Source organism: Protopterus annectens, chromosome 9.part0, assembly GCF_019279795.1.
Source record: "Protopterus annectens isolate FY-2018-M chromosome 9.part0, PAN1.0, whole genome shotgun sequence".
Lineage (NCBI taxonomy): Eukaryota > Metazoa > Chordata > Ceratodontiformes > Protopteridae > Protopterus > Protopterus annectens.
This window is the reverse complement of record NC_056743.1, coordinates 1,409,785,009-1,409,805,647: the sequence shown is the minus strand read 5'-3', so window position 1 is coordinate 1,409,805,647 and position 20,639 is coordinate 1,409,785,009. Positions and strand designations below refer to the sequence as shown.

At 40.1% G+C, this 20,639-nt stretch overlaps 1 protein-coding gene across 1 annotated transcript in view; it reads right to left on the bottom strand.

The window, feature by feature from the left end:
• Positions 1–881: 881 nt before the first annotated feature.
• LOC122810688 (neuropeptide FF receptor 1-like) overlaps positions 882–20,639 on the bottom strand; it is a 21,919-nt gene continuing 2,161 nt past the window's right edge. The window contains exon 2 of the mRNA XM_044082258.1: positions 882–2,824. Coding sequence (XP_043938193.1) covers positions 1,933–2,824 — 892 coding nt within the window. The 3' untranslated portion in view covers positions 882–1,932. The remainder of the gene's footprint in view (positions 2,825–20,639) is intronic.

Below are 20,639 nucleotides of genomic sequence, written 5' to 3'. Positions count from 1 at the left end.
CACCCTTAGTCTTTCTGACCTTGTTTTGGGGTCAGAAAGTGTGGAATGAGGTATAGCCTGGTAAGGCAGTGGTGATCTCTGCAGCCCTGAACCAAGTTTCCGTGACCACACAGACATCAGCATCTTTCAGTGTGAGAAGTCCCTCCAGTGAGTGCATTTTCAGGTTAAGGCTCCTTGCTTTAAGCAACATGACCTTCAATTTGCTTTTTGACAGATCTTTTACATTTGAAGATTTGTCTTTGAGACAAAAGCCACAATAGGGGAGGTAAGAGCCTTGGCCAAGATCCAGAACCCCAGGGGTGACAGGTGGAGGCCATTTCTGGCAAAGCATCAAGGTCTGTCAACCATGTCATCCCAGGCAGACAGATACTAGATCTCCTTGGAAAGACACCAGAAACTAAGTCAATTGTTAAAGTCAATTATTTTTTGTTGGTATTGTGGTATCATTCTTGGTGAAGGTAGGATGCTGCTTAGGGCTAGGGTCATAACTGCCTGGGACACAAACTCTGAGAGCTCAATCATGTCTTTCTTCATATAATCCAGGGAGGTATGTCTCAAGTCATTCACACCAACATGGACAATGACAGAGTCATAATTGTGCCTGTTGTGGAGAGACTTAAGTGCATGAGTGATGTGGCAGATTCTGGCACCTGACAGACAGCTAACCATTACCTTCTCCTTGTTGAGCCTGGTGAGAGGGACATCAGTGTGTCTCACTATTGACTCACCAGTGAATATTATGTTTGGTTTATTGATATGCTTTATGGATTGTGTTGGTTTATTGTTATGCCTAATCGGCTGTGTTTCTGAGACACTGCTGTGTTGCCTACTGTGTGTGTTGTGATTGCTGTTGTGTGTGGAATGTTTGTGAGTGTGTTTTTTTCGGATGGGGTCTCTGTTGTTTAGATAAGTTTGCATAGGTGGGTGTGTGTTGTGCTTGGCTTTGTGATATGGGTGGGGTGGTGTTTGTGCTTGCAATCTCCTCTTTGTCAGGAGTACTGACTGTGGCATGAGAGAGCATGGATTCCAGCTTACTGCTGTATGACATTGAGACTGTAATTTTAGGAAATAGTAGTAGTTGTTAGTAGATTGGGGGTGAGGGGTGGCAAGGGTAGAGAATTTCAGAAAATGAAAGCTTTTCTTTTTGTTTAGCAACTAATTATAGTGTTCATAGAAAAAAGGACTAAACTATACTTTTTCCATGTTAATTATTAGATCAGGCTTCCTTCTTATCCTCCCTTATTTGCCATGAAAATGTATTTGGTAAAGAACAATAGACAAGCGACCATGGGGAACAGCAGGACCATGACTTGTAGAAACTCTATGGCTACAGGTTGTAGGAGCCAGCAGCTTCAGGTGGTCTGTGTGAGAAAATGGCAGTGCAGAGAGGTTATGATTCTGTTGTGTGCAGTACCCCTACCTCACATAAGTGCTCAAGGAAAACAAATGGCTGAAACGTAAGCAGGTATGTACTGAAAAGAAAGACTCAATTAATTTCACTGTAACATTTATAAATTACATGCATTTTTTTTCTTCACAAGTCATGCATTTAGGTACATTCATACTTGCACCTGTCTGTTGTTAAGGACACAGTTTTTCCATCTCACCATCCTTTCTAGCTGTCAGCTTGCTGATAATCAGAAGAAATAAATGCAAACAAACGGTCTTTTTGTCACTTTCTTAATGATAATAACAACTGAAGAAAGTAATAACTAATATACATTGCACAGTGGGTCTTCTTGTTTGAATAAGGTAGATGAAAGAATGAAAACCTGAGAGTCTAGCAATCAATTGTACAATATGTACATACAGGTCATTGTTTTTTGAGATTGTTATTCATATTATATCCTGAACAAAAAGAAGAATCATCTGCCATGACAACTCTTTTTTAGCCTTGCTTGAAGCAAAATGTAGAAGTCCTTGAGGATGAGGTCAATTTCTTTGATTCTCCCATGCTCTCATGACTTCACTGTTTGTACTTATTCTGCCAATGTCTTCTAAGCCAAGTCCCTGATGTCTCTGCTGACTGTTGCCTGAGAAAAAGAAGCTGTTGTTCTTTGTGTTTCTGGAAACTCCAGAATTGGAGGACTCCACTTCTGAAGACACTTTGTTTCTCATTCCAAAGTGTTTATGGCCTGACATTCTTGTTGAATATGTATCTTTGTGGTCCAACTTGAGGGAGCACAACCGGAAACTGAAGGCTGCTTGGAAACCTCGACGGAAGTTTTCATTGAAATAGCCATATATGATTGGATTAACAGTACTATTAGAGAATGCCAGCCAATGAGCAAAGGGGAACAGGTAGCCAGTGAGCAGATTAAGGCTGTCATCATCCAGACTGGCATAATCCACAAGTAGCATGAGAGTCCAGAGGGGCAGCCATGACAGCATGAAAAGCAATGCAACAATGATGAGCATTTTGATAGCCCTGGATTTCTTCTTGGAGATAGGAGCTCGTCTGTCTTGGTTCGTCCCTGCATTTTCACTAGGCAATGGCATAGTTGAACTCCATAGTTTGAGGCCTATCTTGCCATACATAATAAGTATAAGCATTAGAGGTGTGACATAAATGTGTGCAAAAAGCACTGTGGTGTACACCTTCCGCATTTCCCCATCTGGCCATGCCTCATAGCATGTGTAGAGAGGATATGTATGGTTATAGTTTTCATTGTATACCATGTAATGGTCCTTCATGTGGTCAACAGTGAGCAAGGCAACTGATGGGCACATAATAACAATGGCCAGCAGCCATATCACACCGATAGTCGTAGTAGCCTTGAAGAGACTGAGCTTCTGTCTGAAAGGGTAAACTATGCAGTGGAATCTGAATTTAGAAAAAAAAAACATATATTAGAAATTTAGATAATTAGGCAGTGAATTAAAAGAAACAAGGATGTATTTCTAAAGCTGAACCTCAAATCAACCCTCGGCTATCAGTATGCTAACAGATATAGCTTTCTTTTTTTCAGATGTAATTGCATGCATTGCATTATATGCAACATATAAGGCTAAACCATTTTCTGCCAAAAGGAGGCAAGAAACAATCCTATTTTCTCTCAATGATTCTACCATGAATATTTAAGTAACACGCAGTCACAGCTACAGATAGATAAAGTAATATACTTGAAGCTTTAATTATACAAACAAAACATGCATTTTTAGCAGTAGAGCAAGGCCCTGCACCTCCATGAGTGCTTCACTCCCATACTCCTTGCTTATATATACTAATTTCATTATTGTACAACTGTGGAGAAACCTGAAAACCTCACAAACTTTGAATCAGTGTTGACACACTAACAGAAATTGCACCAGTAGTGATTTTCAATAACAAACCACAATTAACAAGTTTGTCTAAAGGTATGGAGACACCCTCAGCTCACATATCGTAGCGTTCTTACCACAGGAGAAAGCGTTTAATTTCTATGTTGTCTTAAAACCTTTCGTGGGCATGCATTTATGAGCTGTTGCAGACTTCCACTTGGGACTTATGCACAACTCTGAAGCAAAGGTTTTTGCAGCACTGTTTCTGATTTTATTGATTTTATTTTTATATTTTTTGTTATTTTGTTTTATTGACTAGGAAGACTCCACTGAGCCTGTGTTTCTCTACTGAAGGCAGAATAAGTGTTAATATTTACTGTGGGAAAACTTGGTTAGGACACCAAAGTTATAACTTGAGCATAACTTTGACTGTGCTCAGTCTTGAGGAAGAAGCAGTGATTGATATTAATAGTATGTGTTGTACAGATTTGTATATTTTGGTTTTAGCCAGATCAAACATGCATTTATAGAGAATGGAAAGCTGCCTGAGCTTTTTGCAGCTGCCGAGCAGAGTGACAGAAACAAAAAAAAAGTGTATTTGCAAAAGTGTCCCTGATTGTCCCTGATTTTTTTCTGGATTTGTCCCTGATTCTGTTGAAATGTGTCCCTGTTTGGTTGGGAGCTAAGACACATTAATATTAGCAAATAGCAATAACTTTCCTTTTGAGTTTTGCATCATTATTATTGAAGCTTTTTAACAATGTGAGAGCATTATGTCACCATTTTAAGAAATTTAAATTGATAATGTAGCTGGCTGAATAACAGATGTAATATTCAGAATGAACCTTGAGTAATAGTGAACTTTGTAGTGGGCAGGGTTGTTAGAATTTCAAAGTAAAACGTTAAAGAAAAAATGTGTTCTAACTACTATATACCTTACTAATACTATATCTTAATTATAGGTGTGACAATTGGGGAAAGATGGGAGAAGGCTGCCAGCCTAGTCAAATAGAATTTGATATATAATTCTGGCATTTATAAATAAATGTAAAATACAGGCATATTTCCTTGAGTGTAAAAGAACACCGTGAAATGTGGAATGCAAAATATGTGGTGGCATTGCACTCTACTGGCCCAGTGAAGCATTTTGTGACCCTTTCATGTTAGCATTTGGCTCCAGTGCATCTGGATGAAGGTTTCATGCCCATTGTTTTAAGGCTAAAGTTTATGACCAGAATTTAGATGTGGAATGTGCTTTATTGCTCTGGTTTCTGTTAGAATATAAGTGTGCAATGTCTTCTATTGTTGTAAGTTTCTCAGCAGGTATTAGATTGCTAAATAATGCAGTTTGTGGCCTGAGAACTCAGACCAGGTGTTAAGATGATGCAATATGAATACTGGGAAAGCCTAAGTGTAAAAAATGATGTAATTTGGGAGGCCCTTAGAGACGTTTGTTAGTAATGTTTAAATACTATTTCTCACAAGAGACTGGGAGCATTTTGATCTTGGATATCTAACTCAGCACTCTGCCTAAGGTCACATGTAAGCTTCTAGCACTGTGATTTCTTATAAGAATAGTTAAAGCTAGTAAAGATTAATTAGGTATTTTTCTTTGAAATCAGACCTGTCCTACTGTATTATTTTAAGTTTCTGTGTGATCTGTTAACTCTTGGATATCTCTGGGGTGTAGTAGTTTTGTCTTGTGTTTTAATTATTTATTATTAAATATTTTTAAAACCTCCTACCTGTGGCTGGTTTATGTAGAGATAAAATATGCTTTAAAGTACATTATATATTTATAGAGTTTACTGTCTTAAGCCCATCCAATAAGTCTAGACTGAATAGTCACATTACCATTGGATAATAATATTGCACAGTAATAACTGGACACCCTTATAAGGGCATTTTAGTAGCTGATATTATTAGCTGGGTGGTGGTAGGGATTACTACCATATGGTCTGGGTAAAGGGGCACAGCTGGAGAATCTGTGTCAGCCTTTCCCAGGAGTGTCTGTGAAGTTGTATAAATACTTATCTCAAAGTGTGTGTGTGTGTGTGTGTGTGTGTGTGTGTGTGTGTGTGTGTGTGTGTGTGTGTGTGTGTGTGTGTGCGTGTGTGTGTGTGTGTGTGTATGAGTGTGTCAGCTACTTGGCAGGGACACAAAGCACTGGTTGGACAAAGAGGGTACTGGAGGTTTTAGCTTCCCCAGCTAGGCTGAGACCTGGACTCTATAGCTGTGCCAGTGGGGAATCTTATTGGGGACCTGGTGAGTAAGGGAGCAACCAGCCCCAGACTGACTGTGATCTCTGTGTGCACTTAAGGGAAACTGTACTTTACTGTGTGTATTAGTTATCCTTTCCTATCTTCTATGAGATGACCTTCTTAGTGTTAGTGGTGAGGATTGAGGCTCCTTGATTGCTGGGCCAGGGCATGGTCATTACAAGTGGTGGTAATGGTGGGATCTACTTTACATACTAATTGGCTTGTAGTGGTGTGGGTAGAGTGAATTCCTGTAGCTTATATACAGTGATCTCTAAAAGTGTTTTGTACTCTAAAACAGCCACGCAGTGTATACTCAGAGTTCAGATCATAATTGTTTTATTTCCTTTGTTAGCTTAGTGTTGGTCAGGGTGAACAGGCAGCATGTCAGCAGAAGAGTATGGAAAGCTGACAAGGAGCCAGCTGGCGGAGATGTGCCAGGCTAGGGGGCTACTGCATGGAAACCTGACTAAGGCAGACCTGATTGCAGCCTTGGTTCCAGCTGCATCAGAAAACAGCAGCCTGGAGGACAATCAGACTGACAGTGGAGATACAATATCCTCGGAGAATGGACAGCTCAACCTTTCTGCAGTGGACTTAAAAATCCAGCTGGAGCTGAAGAGACTTGAGTTGGAGCCCAGGCATATGGAACTAGAAGCAGCTGAGAGAATGAGGAGCCTAGAAGCTGAAGAACAGGAATGGCAGAAAAAGCATGAGAGGGAAATGCTAACTCTTTGCCAGAGTCATGGAGGTAATTGGGAAGGGAGTAACCGGACCCCAGAAGCACAAAAGGTCAGTAAATTTCTTCCACAGTTTAAAGAGGGGGATAATTTTGATAGCTTCATTCATATGTTTGAGTGGGTATGTAAACAGTATAAAGTTGACCAAGGGCTCTGGGTGCAGTTCTTGACCCCCTTACTCCATGGTAAAGCTGTAACTTCTTTAGCAAAAATGCATGACGCTGACTGTTTTGATTATACGGCTGTAAAAAGACATTTATTAGAATGTTTTAAGCTAACACCTGAAATGTATAGGAAAAGATTCATGAGCATAGACGCAAGGTAGATGAAAATGTATTTGAATATGTTGTTGAACTGAGCACATATTTTCATAGCTGGGTGAGTGGATGTCAGGTCACCACTTTTGAAGGGTTGGCAGACCTTTTGGTAAGGGAACAAGCCCTTAGCACTTTGCCTGAGGACATGAGGATCTGGTTAGCTGATAGACAGTGTGCTACTTCAGATGGGTTGGGGAAGGACGAGACCTATACTTGGCCAGCAGGGCAGCCCTGCACAGGAAGGGGACCCCCAGTACTGCTCATTGGTCTAAAGGAACCCATGATGGGCAGCACAGACTGCCCCAACAGAATCCGCCAGTAGCAGGGGAAGCCACTAGTCCAGGTACACATCCAGGAGCTAGGGTTAAATGTTTTTAATGCAACCAGTGGGGCCATGTGGCATACAGATGTCCATGGAGGCAAGGTGAGGAACCAAAGGTGAGGGAGCCAGTAAGTGGGAAAGACAAAATGCCAACAGTGGGTTGTCTTGAGAAACAGGTGTATGGAATTACCATCCTGCAGATGTCCTGAGAGGGAAGGATTTGGATGAGGCAGTACTATGTACTTATGCAGTTACATGCAGTGAGGCTAGAAGACAAGCATGTGGGTCTGGTAGCCTGGGGGAGACCCAGGCATACTGCATACTTGCAGCCAGGACTGCTGAGGTGGTTACTTCAGGGAGTGAGCTACGCTGTAGCAGTGAGACTGAATGTGAGCCACAGCTGCTTGTGGGTACTGATGTCCCTTGGACAGGGTAACTGCAAAGGTAGAGGTGAGTAGTAGTACCCAGGCTGTCAGAGGATGCCAGACTTCCTGTGGAAGGGGAGCTGGGAAGGGTTACAAGGAGAGACTTGAGACAGGCTCATCTCTCAGACCCTACATTGCAAGGCCTGAGGCAGGTAGCTAGAGAGGCACCTGATTCTCAAGGGAACGGGGAATCTGTATACTGTAACAAAGGGTTACTGCACAGAGAGTGGACCACTGAGGGAGGGCTAGAAGGTGAGAGAGAGTACAGCAGTTGGTAGTGCCTAGAGCTTAACATCTGGCATTTCTAGCCATAGCCCATGACATTCCTTTTGCAGATCAAATGGGCATAAAACATACAAAGAGGTGTATTATGCAAAACGTCTATTGGCCTGGAATTTCCAGAGATGTAACAGGGTACTGCAGGACCTGTGAGCAGTGCCAAAAGGTAGGCAAGGCATGAGACAAAGTGAGAGCTCCTTTGATGCCTTTGCCTGTAATTGAGGAGCCATTTCAGAGGGTAGCTATGGATATTGTGGGTCCTCTGAGTACCCCAAGTTCTTCAGGGAAAAAGTATATCCTAGTGATGGTAGATTATGCTACACGATACCCCGAGGCAGTGGTTTTATCCTCCATTGAGGCTGAGAAGGCAGTAAATGCTTTGCTAGAGATTTTTAGCAGGGTAGGTTTCCCAAAAGAAATACTGTCTGACAGAGGTGCCAATTTTATGTCAGACCTGCTAGCTTGTGTGTGGAAGTTCTGTGGGGTGAAGCACATGAAGACCACCCCCTACCATCCCCAGACTAATGGTCTTGTTGAGAGGTTAAACTCTACAATCAAGTCCATGCTACAGGCATTTGCAGATCAGTTTAAGAGGGAGTGGGACAAATATTTGCCCCATCTGTTGTTTGCTTACAGAGAGGTTCCCCAGGAATCCACAGGTTTTTCACCCTTTGAGTTGCTGTATGGGCATAGGGTGAGGGGACCTCTAGATTTAATTTGAGATGAATGGGAAGGTGAGTGTGAGTCTCACAAGGAGTCTGTTGTGGCATATGTCCTGAACCTCAGGACAAGGCTCAGGGAACTCATGGGCCTGGCCCAGGAGAACCTGGCAGAAGCCCAACAACAGAAAAAGGTGTGGTATGACAGGAATGCTCAAGCTAGAGAGTGTGCTGTAGGGCAGCAGGTGATGGTTCTCATTCCTGTCAGACACAACAAGTTGCAGGCAGCTTGGGAAGGACCCTACAAGGTGGTAAGAAAGGTAAGTGATGTTAACTACATGGTGGAAGTGCTAGGCAGATGGCAGGGGCACAAATTGTGCCATGTTAACATGATGAAACCTTACCATGATAGGGAGGCCCTTGTGCTGAGCATTTGCAGTGGATTGCAGGAGGAATCTGAGAGAGATCTTGTGACTGATCTCCTCAGTGAGGCTCGGGCTGACACCTTGGTGGAAGGGGTAGCAATGTCCCAGTAGCTATCTCCTACCCAGGTTCGAGAAATCTGAGCAGTGTTGCAGGAATTTGGGGGCATGTTGACTGGGAAACCAGGGAGCACCCACCTGGTGCAGCACCAGGTGGATACAGGACCCCAAAGGCCTATCAAGCAGGCCCCTTATAGGGTGCCTGAGAGAGTCAAACAGACTCTGAGGGAGGAGGTACAAGAGATGTTGGAACTAGGGGTGATTCAAGAGTCCAACAATCCTTGGGCCTCACCAGTGGTGTTGGTGCCAAAGAAGGATGTCAGCACCAGGTTCTGTGTGGATTACAAGATATCAAATAGTCACACAGAGGCAGATGCTTACCCCATGCCTAGGACAGATGAGGCCCTAGAGCAGCTGGGTGGGGCTAAGTATCTTAAACCAATTGATCTTACCAAGGGTTACTGGCAGGTGCCCTTGACTTCCACTACTAGAGAGAAGTCAGCCTTTGTGACTCCTTTTGGCTTGTATGAGTTCACAAAGATGCCCTTTGGGATGAAGAATGTCCCAGTGACTTTCCAGAGGCTGGTAGACTATATCCTAGCAGGAGCAGGAGGGTTTGCCCTTGCTTACATGGATGATATTTCTATCTACAGCCATTCCTGGCAAGGGCACTTTTAGCATGTCACGGAGGTGCTGGGCAGACTACAGAGGGCAAGGTTGACCCGAGCAAATGTCAGGTGGGAATGGCAGTGGTCTCCTACCTAGGACATAGAGTGGGGAGTGGTAAGATAAGGTCAGAACCTGCCAAAGTGGAAGCCAGTCAGGCATGGCCTGCACCTGTTACCAAAAAGCAGGTGAGGGCATTCTTGGGGAAAGCAGGGTACTACAGAAAGTTTGTTTCCAGTTATAGTACCATAGCTGCTTCCCTCACAGACCTGACAAGGAAGAACAGGCCAGATAAGGGAGTGTGGACCCCAGCATGTGAGCAGGCATTTCAGAAGCTTAAGGAAGCTTTGGGAGGACCCCTTGTGTTAGCCAGCCCAGACTACAGCAAAGACTTTGCTGTGCAGATGGTTGCTTCAAACTATGGGATGGGGGATGTACTTAGCCAGATTTCTTCAGAGGGAGAAGAACACCCAGTGGTTTATCTCAGTCATAGGCTCCAACCCAGGGAGGAATGCTATGCAGTGGTAGAAAAGGAATATCTAGCCATAGTGTGGGCACTACAAAAACTTCAGCCATATCTGTATGGAAGAAAATTCACTGTGATGACAGATCACAACCCTCTAGCATGGTTAAACAGAGCCAGTCAGCAAAATGCCAAGTTGATAAGATGGAGTCTGGGGTTGCAAGCATATGATATGTCAATGCAGCACCACAGTGGGAGTAGCAATGCCAGTGCACATGGGCTCTCAAGACAGGGAATGGGGTGAGGTACAACCAGATAGACCTGACACTCTCAAGTGATGTTTCTCAAGGGGCACTTGAAAAACTTACTTGAGTTCCCCGGGGGGGGGAGGGGGTTGATAATTGGGGAGAGATGGGCGAAGGCTGCCAGCCTAGTCAAATAGAATTTGATATATAATTCTGGCATTTGTAAATAAATGTAAAATACAGGCATGTTTTCTTGAGTGTAAAAGAACACTGTGAAATGTGGAACTGCAAAATATGTGACAAAATTGCACTCTACTGGCCCAGTGAAGCATGTTGTGGCCTTTCATGTTAGCATTAGGTTCCAGTGCATCTGGATGAAGGTTTCATGCCCACCATTTTTAAGGCTAACGTTTATGACCAGAATTTAGATGTGGAATATGCTCTATTGCTCCGGTTTCTGTTAGAATATACATGTAAAATATTTTCTATTGTTGTAAGTGTCTGAGCAGGTGTTAGATTGCTAAATAATGCAGTTTGTGGCCTGACAACTCAGACCAGGTGTTATGATGATGCAATATGAATACTGGGAAAACCTAAGTGTCAAAAATTATGTAATTTGGGAGGGTCTTAGCAATGTTTGTTAGTAATGTTTAAATACTATTTCTCACAAGAGACTGGGAGCATTTCGATCTTGGATATCTAACTCAGCACTCTGCCTAAACTCACATGTAAGTTTCTAGCTCTGTGATTTCTTGTAGGAATAGTTAAAGTTAGTAAAGATTAATTTGGTATTTTTCTTTGAAATCAGACCTGTCCTACTCTATTATTTTAAGCTTCTGTGTGATCTGTGAACTCTTTGATATCTCTGTGGTGTAGTAGCTTTGTCTTGTGTTTTAATTATTTATTATTAAATATTTTTAAAACTTTCTACCTGTGGCTGGTTTATGTAGAGATAAAGTATGCTTTAGAGTACATTATATATTTATAGAGTTTACTGTCTAAGCCCTTCCAATAAGCCTAGACTTAATATTCACATTACCATTGGATAATAATATTGCACAGTAATAATTGGACAGCCTTTTAAGGGCCTTTTAGTAGCTGATATTATTAGCTAGGTGGTGGTAGGGATTACTACCGTATGGTCTGGATAAAGGGGCACAGCTGGAGAATCTGTGTCAGCCTTTCCCAGGAGTGTCTGTGAAGTTGTATAAATACTTATCTCAAAATGTGTGTGTGCGTGTGTGTGTGTGTGTGTGTGTGTGTGTGTGTGTGTGTGTGTGTGTGTGTGGTGTGTCAGCTACTTGGCAGGGACACAAAGCAGTGTTTGAACAGAGAGGGTACTACAGGTTTTAACTTGTCCAGCTAGGCTGAGACCTGGACCCTATAGCTGTGCCAGTGGGAAGTCTTATTGGGGACCTGGTGAGCAAGGGAGCAACCAGCCCCAGACTGACTGTGATCTCTATGTGCACTTAAGGGAAACTTTACTTTACTGTGTGTATTAGTTATCCTTTCCTCTAGTCTATGAGATGACCTTCTTAGTGTTAGTGGTGAGGATTGAGGCTCCTTGATTGCTGGGCCAGGGCATGGTCATCACAAGTGGTGGTAGTGGTGGGATCTACTTTACATACTAATTGGCTTGTGCACTTAAAGGAAATTGTACTTTACTGTGTACATTAGTTATCCTTTCCTCTCTTCTATGAGATGACCTCCCTAGTGTTAGTGGTGAGGATTGGGGCTCCTTGATTGCTGGGCCAGGGCACAGTCGTCACAACAGGTGAAGGGAGTAACCATATTTTGTGCTGTACTACACATAGCATGCTTCAAATATGGGATAGGGTGTGATGTGATTCATTATTTTCACTACAATAAGTCAGAGTTTATGACAATGTAAAGCACTAGTAAGATTTGATGTAATTTTTCTCTAAATTAACAGCATGCTTTTGGGACATGCCCCCTTGTTACATATGCTGAAAGGATAACATTTGATAAAAGAGTTTACACAGGTATTGCGATCTAGCTAAGAAAAAGAGGCTAACTGTACTAAAAAAAGCAACTTGCCTTATTGAAAATGTAAAGTATAGTTGCAGAACAGACAAGCTATTGCAGTAAATGAGAATAAAGAATAAAGGGACAAAAACCCCAGTCAAACACACTGTTCTTGAAAAATGAGACTAAAGGGACACAACATAAATTCAAATACAGATAAGAAAATAAAGGTGATTGCAACATAACCTCTCAAGAACAATGTTTTGTAAAACCCAAGAGAACAACGAGGTACATGCTGGATGGAATATATAGTGTCTACAATGGTACAGAAGGGGTTGAATGCTACATGAAAGCTCTTCGATTCTCCCTTTTATAAATTATATTTACATGGGAACTTTCTTGCCAGTCAGACTTTCCTGGTAAACAAATGTCAAATAAATAAATCTTGTGGCTGTAAGTAGGCAAACTCAGTCTGAAGTACTCTGGGAATTATGAGTAAGGGACTAGTGGAGGAGTTAGAATCCTGGATTCAAGCTTCTGAAAGAAACTAGGAGATCTGATCTGGTTGGATCCAATAATTCAAAGGTTGAACCAGATGTAAACAAGACAACATTACCTAGCAGTACCTCCTTGAATGCATACAGTCCTGTTTTGCTGTTCTCCTAGAAAGACAACCATTGCATACAGACTTCTATGAGGCTTTGCAGTAGTTTCAAGCTATAGAATTTGTTGTAAATATCAACAATATTTAACCACTGCTCTTTGGTGCCATCAAACATTTGGAAGAATTACACCTGTTAATAATCTTAATCCTATTGGGAAACCTGTTTCTCAGATATCTCTTCTCAAACATCAAGATATATGAATTGTCCCATCATTTGTCTTTGTTTTGTCACTCACATGATAATATTAAAAGCCAGGCCAAATTATGGACAGGTTACAAAGTTACTAACTCCCATTAACATAAACAAGAGAAAGCATTGCAAAAACATGACCTGCCATTTCATTTTATTATGGTAATGTAAGTTAGATAGAATGCAAATCTGCCCAGATTAAATCAATATATTTATTGCCTCTCAGGTCCTTGGGAATACTAATGTCTTTTCCTAAATAAGGCTATATAGTTGCATAATGCAAAAAAGGGTGTCTTCTTATTTTCTTCCATCTATGTTATCTGGATAACTATTTTCTTGTAGCCCAAACATTACACTGAACACTCATTTCTTGTCTCATATCCAGAAAGTAGTAATGCTGTAATTTTGCATAGTTTATCATTTCTCAATAAAAGAAGTAATAAATTCTTCTCAGATCCTGGCCCTTCTCTTTGGAACTGCTTGATAAATGTCTTAAAGGATCTACAAGACCTTAAGACCTATAGGAACAAATTCTTTTTTTCAGGGGTACTGAATTGTTTTCAAGTTTATCATGTTTTTTTCCCCAACAGTATAAGCCACCTAAAATATTATTCTGTGAAGTTTATTATCCTTAAAAATAATTAACTTCTTACATCAGTACTGTCTCCCTCCCTTTACCAGTTATCCTAATGAACTACTAATTTTAATCACCAACGATCCTCTCATTAGTGTTCTTCATTATTATTAGCGGAAGATGTATAGTAATGTCATTACAAACATCATATAATGTACATTGTGATCTGAACTTGATGTATGAAACTCAGCTCAATCCACTGTTAGGCCTTCTTTTTTGTTAATACTTTTATTAAGTACACTGTTAACCTTCCTTGCATATTGTGTGTTCTTTATTCTGTTTTATAATGAATCTTGCATAGCACTCTAAACTGTTTATTGTCTACTTCTGGCTGGGGTCATGACTGAAAAATGTCCATATGCAAAGTCTAGAATTTAATTGGGTTAGTTTTTCTTGTAATGGTGTGGGCTCAGTAGTGACTGAAGGTGAAGATGTGGAAGAAAAATATTGGGCTTAGTTATGTCAAGGAATTTCTTGGAAAAGATGTACTTTATCAAGAAATGTAGACATATTTGTATTGATGGCCCATTTTTGATCGATGGCTATAATAATATTAAGGCATAGTGAGAAGATTTTAAAATCGACATCATAATTACTTTGAAGTTGGCATTGGAGTTGCATTGTGGCTGTTGAAGCAGAAGGTTAAAGTCTGGCAGAGGCACATCGAATTAAGGAGCTGCTTTCTGTTTTCTGTGGTCCAGTGCTCTAGGATATGATTCCCTTAGCCTTCACTGCCTAACTGTGTGACTGAGCAAGTCACTTCACCAGCCAGCACTCCTGAGACTGAAATAGGTCCATGGAGATCAGTGTTCTACCCTGGTTAAAAAATGCATATAAATAAAACAAAATAGAATAAAATAAATATAAAATACAGTTTTAAAAGGAATGCAAGGTTGAAGAAACAAGTTGCTTTTCAAAACAATGGCAAGTTAAACAATAATTAACATAATTAAGATATACATAAAGTCAAACTTATGTGACTACATAAATCGGTGTAGCTATGTGAATAGTCATAAAAATACACACACACACACACACACACACACACACACACACACACACACACACACACACACACACACACACACACACACACACGCACCTGATAGACCTGAAACCTTTAAAGAAAAAAAAAGACAGAGCATGTTGCAAAAAAACAAAAATGGGGTAGAAGATGTAGTAATTTACTGGCAGGAAGTAAGAGATTTAATAGCCAGAAGGCTTTTAGACATGTCCAACCTGCAGCCCGCGGGCTGCATGCGGCCCTCAGAGCTCTTCCATGCGGCCCTCAACCTCTAACTGCAGCATTGATGTATGCATGCCCCAAAACACTTTTTTTGTTTTGTGTTTTTCGCTCCTGTGACCTACAACGCTAATGTCGGTGTGCGCATGCACCAAAGCACCCTTCTAGTTTTATTTTTGAGCCAAAAAAGGGTCAGTGTGTTTACGCCATTATTTTGCACCGAACAATCAGTGTGTGTGTTCTCGCTGAAGAGGGACTCATGTATGGATTTGCTGCTGTTGCCTTTGAAAGGGACAGCAATTATCTGTGTTAATAGGTAAGTATGGAGTGAGTGAGTGCATGCATGAAAGTAGAAGAAGAGTGTGTGTGTGTGTGTATGTGTGTATATGTGTGCATGACAGAGAGAGACGCATGTACAAAGAGGCTAACAATGATCAGTCTACCTACTGAACACATACAAGTTAGCTCACAAATATATCATACATTAAGAGTACACTTTCATTAAATTGCGGCTTTCCTGACAGGGAGAGTGTTGTATTGAACATGAACTCATACCTCTTAACTGTATGGATTTTCAAATAATGTCTGTATTTTTGCCTCATCTTCCAATTTGTGTCTTTTGCTTAGGAAATAAAAGTAGTCATCCTAGGTAATGCAGTTCCACGGAGTAAGAATGAGACAGCAGCCTAGGGTTAATGGGTCAGTAGTGGACTGACTATGTGGGAGTGTAGCATATAAAGTTGTATTGTTTTTTTCAGACAAACAAAAAAGCACATAGTACTGTTTTTTCATTGGTGGGTTATAAGCAGTGGTAGATTGGACAACAGTAAGCATAGCTTTGGCGGATCATCAATACTGGCAAATCAAGTGGGTACAATGTCATTTTTTAAATGTTGGGGATTTTAGTGTGTATGTGTGTGCTTATGTGTTGGGAGTGCTGCAACAGTAGATGATTATTAAAGACAGAGACTTACTGACTGTGGAGAATATGTTTCTTTGTTTCAAATCCTAATACTTGGGTACGCATGCCAGAAGTAGATTTTTTAAGACATAGCTTCTTGCCATGTACAGTGGATGGATATTTACATTTAATGGACAATGTATTAGAGTGGGCCTGTGGGGTTCTGAAGGATGCCAAGTCTACCACTGCCAACGTCTTGTAAAGTGACCTGGAAATGGATATTGGGATGTTACTGAAAAAATATAGTAAGTGGGCTTAGAAATATAGTTTAATTAAACAAAGTGTACTTTCAATTTACAGGCCATAATTTAATTTATTTCAGGTAGCCCAGATACTGGTAGATTGTATACCATTAGACTTAATTAGGGAGAGCTGTCATTCTGGGGAAACAAACAGCCCTAGTTTCAGTGAAAGCTCTGTGGTTGCTTGCAGGTAGGAAGTTGCAGGATGTTGATGCAATGTATTTTATTAATTATTTTTAATGCATTTGTCATTTCAAAGCATGGTTTTCTTTGATGCAAAAGAAGACAGGACTGAATGAGCCATATAATGTTTAACTGACAATAATGGGATGGAAAGATTATAAGTGATGTATAATGTTTGTAGCTACAGTTGTTTCAATGGTGTCTGTAATGCATAACTATTTTTGGGCCTGTGTCCCACTTTTATTTTTCGCTTTGTCCAGATTTCTTGCTCTAAGTTTGAGAGGTATGGTTCCATACTAAATCAAAAGTTTGTATTTACCTTGGAAGACTTTTCAGCATAATTATGAAAAACAGAGCCTTTTTAATATCTCTGCTTATTTCCAATATAAACTGCCATGTAACCTTGCAAATAACCTTCTTATTAAGCTACTTTACTTCTTTTGGAATTGACAGGTATGATTCATCTGCTCGGACATAAGCATAGAGTGCTAATGTGAGTTTGATTTCTTGCAGGAGTCTGTGGTTTACATAATCACAATAACTTTTTGTGTTTCTGGGTGTGTAATCAATTTAACAGTTTTAAAGATGTTTTCCAAAAATAAATAAATATATAACAAATAAATAATCCTCTCTACACTTTGAGCTATTGACAAAATCTGGGAATTTGTTTTTTTTTTCAAAAGCAAAGGTCAGTATTACAGCTCAGTAAACTGTCAGTCTGTGAGTAACTTCTGCACAAATTAAAATGTCTGAATGTCAAATGGCTTTAGATTGGAGGGAAGTTTATTTTTATTTATTTTATTTTATTTTACATTTGTTTACCGGGAAAGTCCGACTGGACACAAGTCCATTTTCAGCGGAGGCCAGGGGAGAAAAGTTCCAAAAATAACACAGAACAATATAACACAATACATGAGAGAGAGAGACAGCAAATTATGGATGTAGTACTCATACAATATGGCAGAGATTACATCTCTTAACAGTGAGAATCATTGAGGTACAGAATAAACTTAAAAACATTTTTTTTACAGTTATAATTACAGCAAGGCAAATATCAATGAGTTAAGTTTTTAGGAGAAAGCTGTTTGTACATAGCTGAAGCTCTGAAACAATCTTTTGGTATGGATTAACCTGGGGATTGACACAAGTTATATGTTTACACCAGTATGTAGCATTATAGTTTATAGTTTTCTTACTGATTTACTTTTTGCCGAGCAGTTGTTTGTTGATTTATTGATGGTCCTTTTGGTAGTGGGAAATTACATGGATGAATCCATCTCTATTATAATTTTTTTTTTCAGATATTTTGACTTCCAGACAATTTCATTCAGTGAGTGGGTGTCATGTGATTACTGAGGTTGCCTATTTTACAAGTAGGGGCTTGTGTGTGTGTGTGTGTGTGTGTGTGTGTGTGTGTGTGTGTGTGTGTGTGTGTGTGTGTGTAAGAGAGAAAGATTTAATATGTACACTGAATATAATTTTGCAAATGGAATTCTTAGTTAAACATGCCCCTCTTTTTGGGCAGCTAGACTTGAGTAACCAATATTAGATCTTAGCCATCCAGCTGGGAAAGGCTAGTATGTGGATTTTCCATCTGGTTTGATGAAGTCTATGCTACTTACCCAAGGATTACACTTTTATGGCTATCCATCCAGCCATTGTGTTGCTGAACTACATTGTTTGATAATGAGAGGAACTTTTTACAGAAGTTGAAGGATTTTGTGTCAAGAACCTGTCCATAATAAGTGGCTTGTTTATGTTGCAGTGAAGGCTGTGGTCTTTGTAGTGAGCGTTTTAAGTATAACCAGTATTTCTGAGGTAGAGGAAGTCTCTTAAGGCAGGATCTTTCTTAGCCTGGAAAGCAAGCCAATGATGAAATTTATAGGGGCCAGTGAGAGACAGAGGAAAGCAAGAAGCTTTTTAGTCTGTTTGGATAACTACGTGAACTTAGTCCTTTGAACTTTTTTGTCAGAAATGGTTGTAGTCTTTCTTTTGGCAGGGTGTTTTGCTGAGGCACATGCCAAAAGGGGCATTGCACTCAATAATGGCTCTTGTAAAGGAAGAATACAGGGATGTTATGACCTCCTTGTCCCTGGATGAGATACCCTTACTAATGAAGTGGGCCATGTAAAAAGCTTTCCTTACAACGGAGACAACGTGGTGGTCAAAAGTCAGGTTTCTATCAACCTGGGAGCCCAAGTACCATACAACTTATTGCATGCTTACAACATTGTTATTAATGTGATAATTTGTGGGGACATCACTCTCCTCAAAGGGGATGATGATGCATTTTTTGGCATTTAGCTTGATGCCATATTTCCAGCACCAGTTATTTGTTTGGGTGAGACCCTCTTGTAGCTTATTCAGAATTGTTTTATTAAGTCAGTAATATGAATTCTTTACTTTATTGCAAATTTGTTGGGTTATTTTTGTGGATTATAGTTATTGTAGGACTGCTGATGTTGACATTTTATGTAGTTGGACTGCTGGAATGGTTTTCCCAGTGAGAAATGCTAGTGCTGTAGTGAATATATGTTTATTTGTAAAAAAAAAAAAATATATAAGATGTTAGAGTTAACTGTTAGATTAGAGAATTAGAATTTTAAGGCAAATATTAGGCATTTATTATATTTATTCACTGTTCAAATGCACCTACAGTACAGCCAGGAGGTCGACTGTGGTCTTCTGGAGCAACGAAAGAGTTAACTATATGATATATTTTATATGCGGCCCTAAGACCATTTCTGTTCACTCAATGCGGCCCTAGCAAGCCAAAAGGTTGGACACCCCTAAAGGTTCTTACCCATAGCTGACAAGCAAGTTTATGGTTGATGTATGAAGGGCTTAAGAGATAATTTTGTAATAAAGCTTTAGGTGATAATGTATTGGTTCAGATAATTCAAGAAAACTGATTAAAAGTGCTACAGGAAAAGACTGTCTGCCCATTGAAGTGTTTTAACTTATATCTGGAATTCTTTTCTTTGGTGTTTGCAAAAGCATGCAAGTATTTAATGCTAAGGCCAGAAGTGCTTGGATACTTCAATACAAAAGCAGTTACTTTTATCTCAAAAACGATGTTAGTCAACTTAACAGTTTAAAGTCTTTAAGCTTGCTAAAATGGAAATTTTGGGAAAACTTCTAGCCAGATTGCAAAACAATTTTTGCTTGGGATAGCATGCTTTCTCAATGACCTACACAATGCCCAGTTCCAAGAAAAGTTCTCTCCGATTCCTCAAGAGGAATTATAGAACCCTATACCCAGCTCCAAAAATATGAATTGGACATAATACGCCATAGGACTTAGAAATTTTATATTGATGTTTAATACCAGTGTCAAATGTCAAATGTCTGTTTAACTGTGTGGCTCTTTTAAATGAATAGGCCTTCTTGGCATAGATGCTTTTCCACCTGTATGCTGTTACTGGTACTCTTCGCATTACAGGATGGAAAGGCCTGCAGTCTGTAGTGTCAGTAATGGCATATAGGTGGAGCTGTACTACAGGCTGAGAGTTACCAGGGGTCAAATAGGGACCGTGTACACGTGGCATTTTTCTTAATAATTATCCCCTCTGTACTTAGGAGACAACTCAGATCTAATTTTCTGTGTGAAATTGGACTGTTGTGCTTTGCCAGTGCAATCCCACATCATGCCATTCCTGTATTCGCAGATGAAAATGCATACAGAAGAGACTTGCTACCTGTTGAGCATGCAATTTTATGTCTGGCATGCAGGTGGCATTGTGAGGATGACTAATTTCAGAGGACTTCAGTAGTTGCATGTCATGTTCTTCAAAGTTTGGATTATGACAGGAATAGGTAATGAGGTTCTTTTAAAAAAATCTTTAAGAGTCTTCTTACCTCATCCCAGCATAGTGTATCTTCCACTGACATGCAACAATGGGGAAGCATTGAGCAATCTTGGGTATACCCTGCTCTGAGTATAGCATCTTACTGGGGATCACAGCTGTTTGCAGTGTTCCAGGAAGGCAGAGGCCCTCCACAATGCTTCTCTCACTCTTTTGGAACTCATAAACATTTTTTTTACCAGAATTAATTGTATATAGTAATCTGAACTAAGATTTCTAGGTTTGTGTTATGATGGGAACCAGAATACATGCAGCAAGGGAAGGTTTACTTAGGATAAAATTAACTTTGGGTTATGTAGTCACCTCAGACCAACTCAAGGCCTTTGAAAGGCTAAAGCAGAACCATTTATTTAATTGCGTAAAAGAATGGGATTCCAAATTGATTTTATTTGAGTGTTTAAAATCATTCAATTGAAGCTTATTATGGCTTCAGTAGTATTCACAGAGGAAGGAGAAAGAGGCGTTATGAAAAGGGATTCATTACAAGGGTGACCTGCTCTATAAGTTTTCTTCATTTATGGAATAATATTAAGGTAATGAGGATGGAAAATGC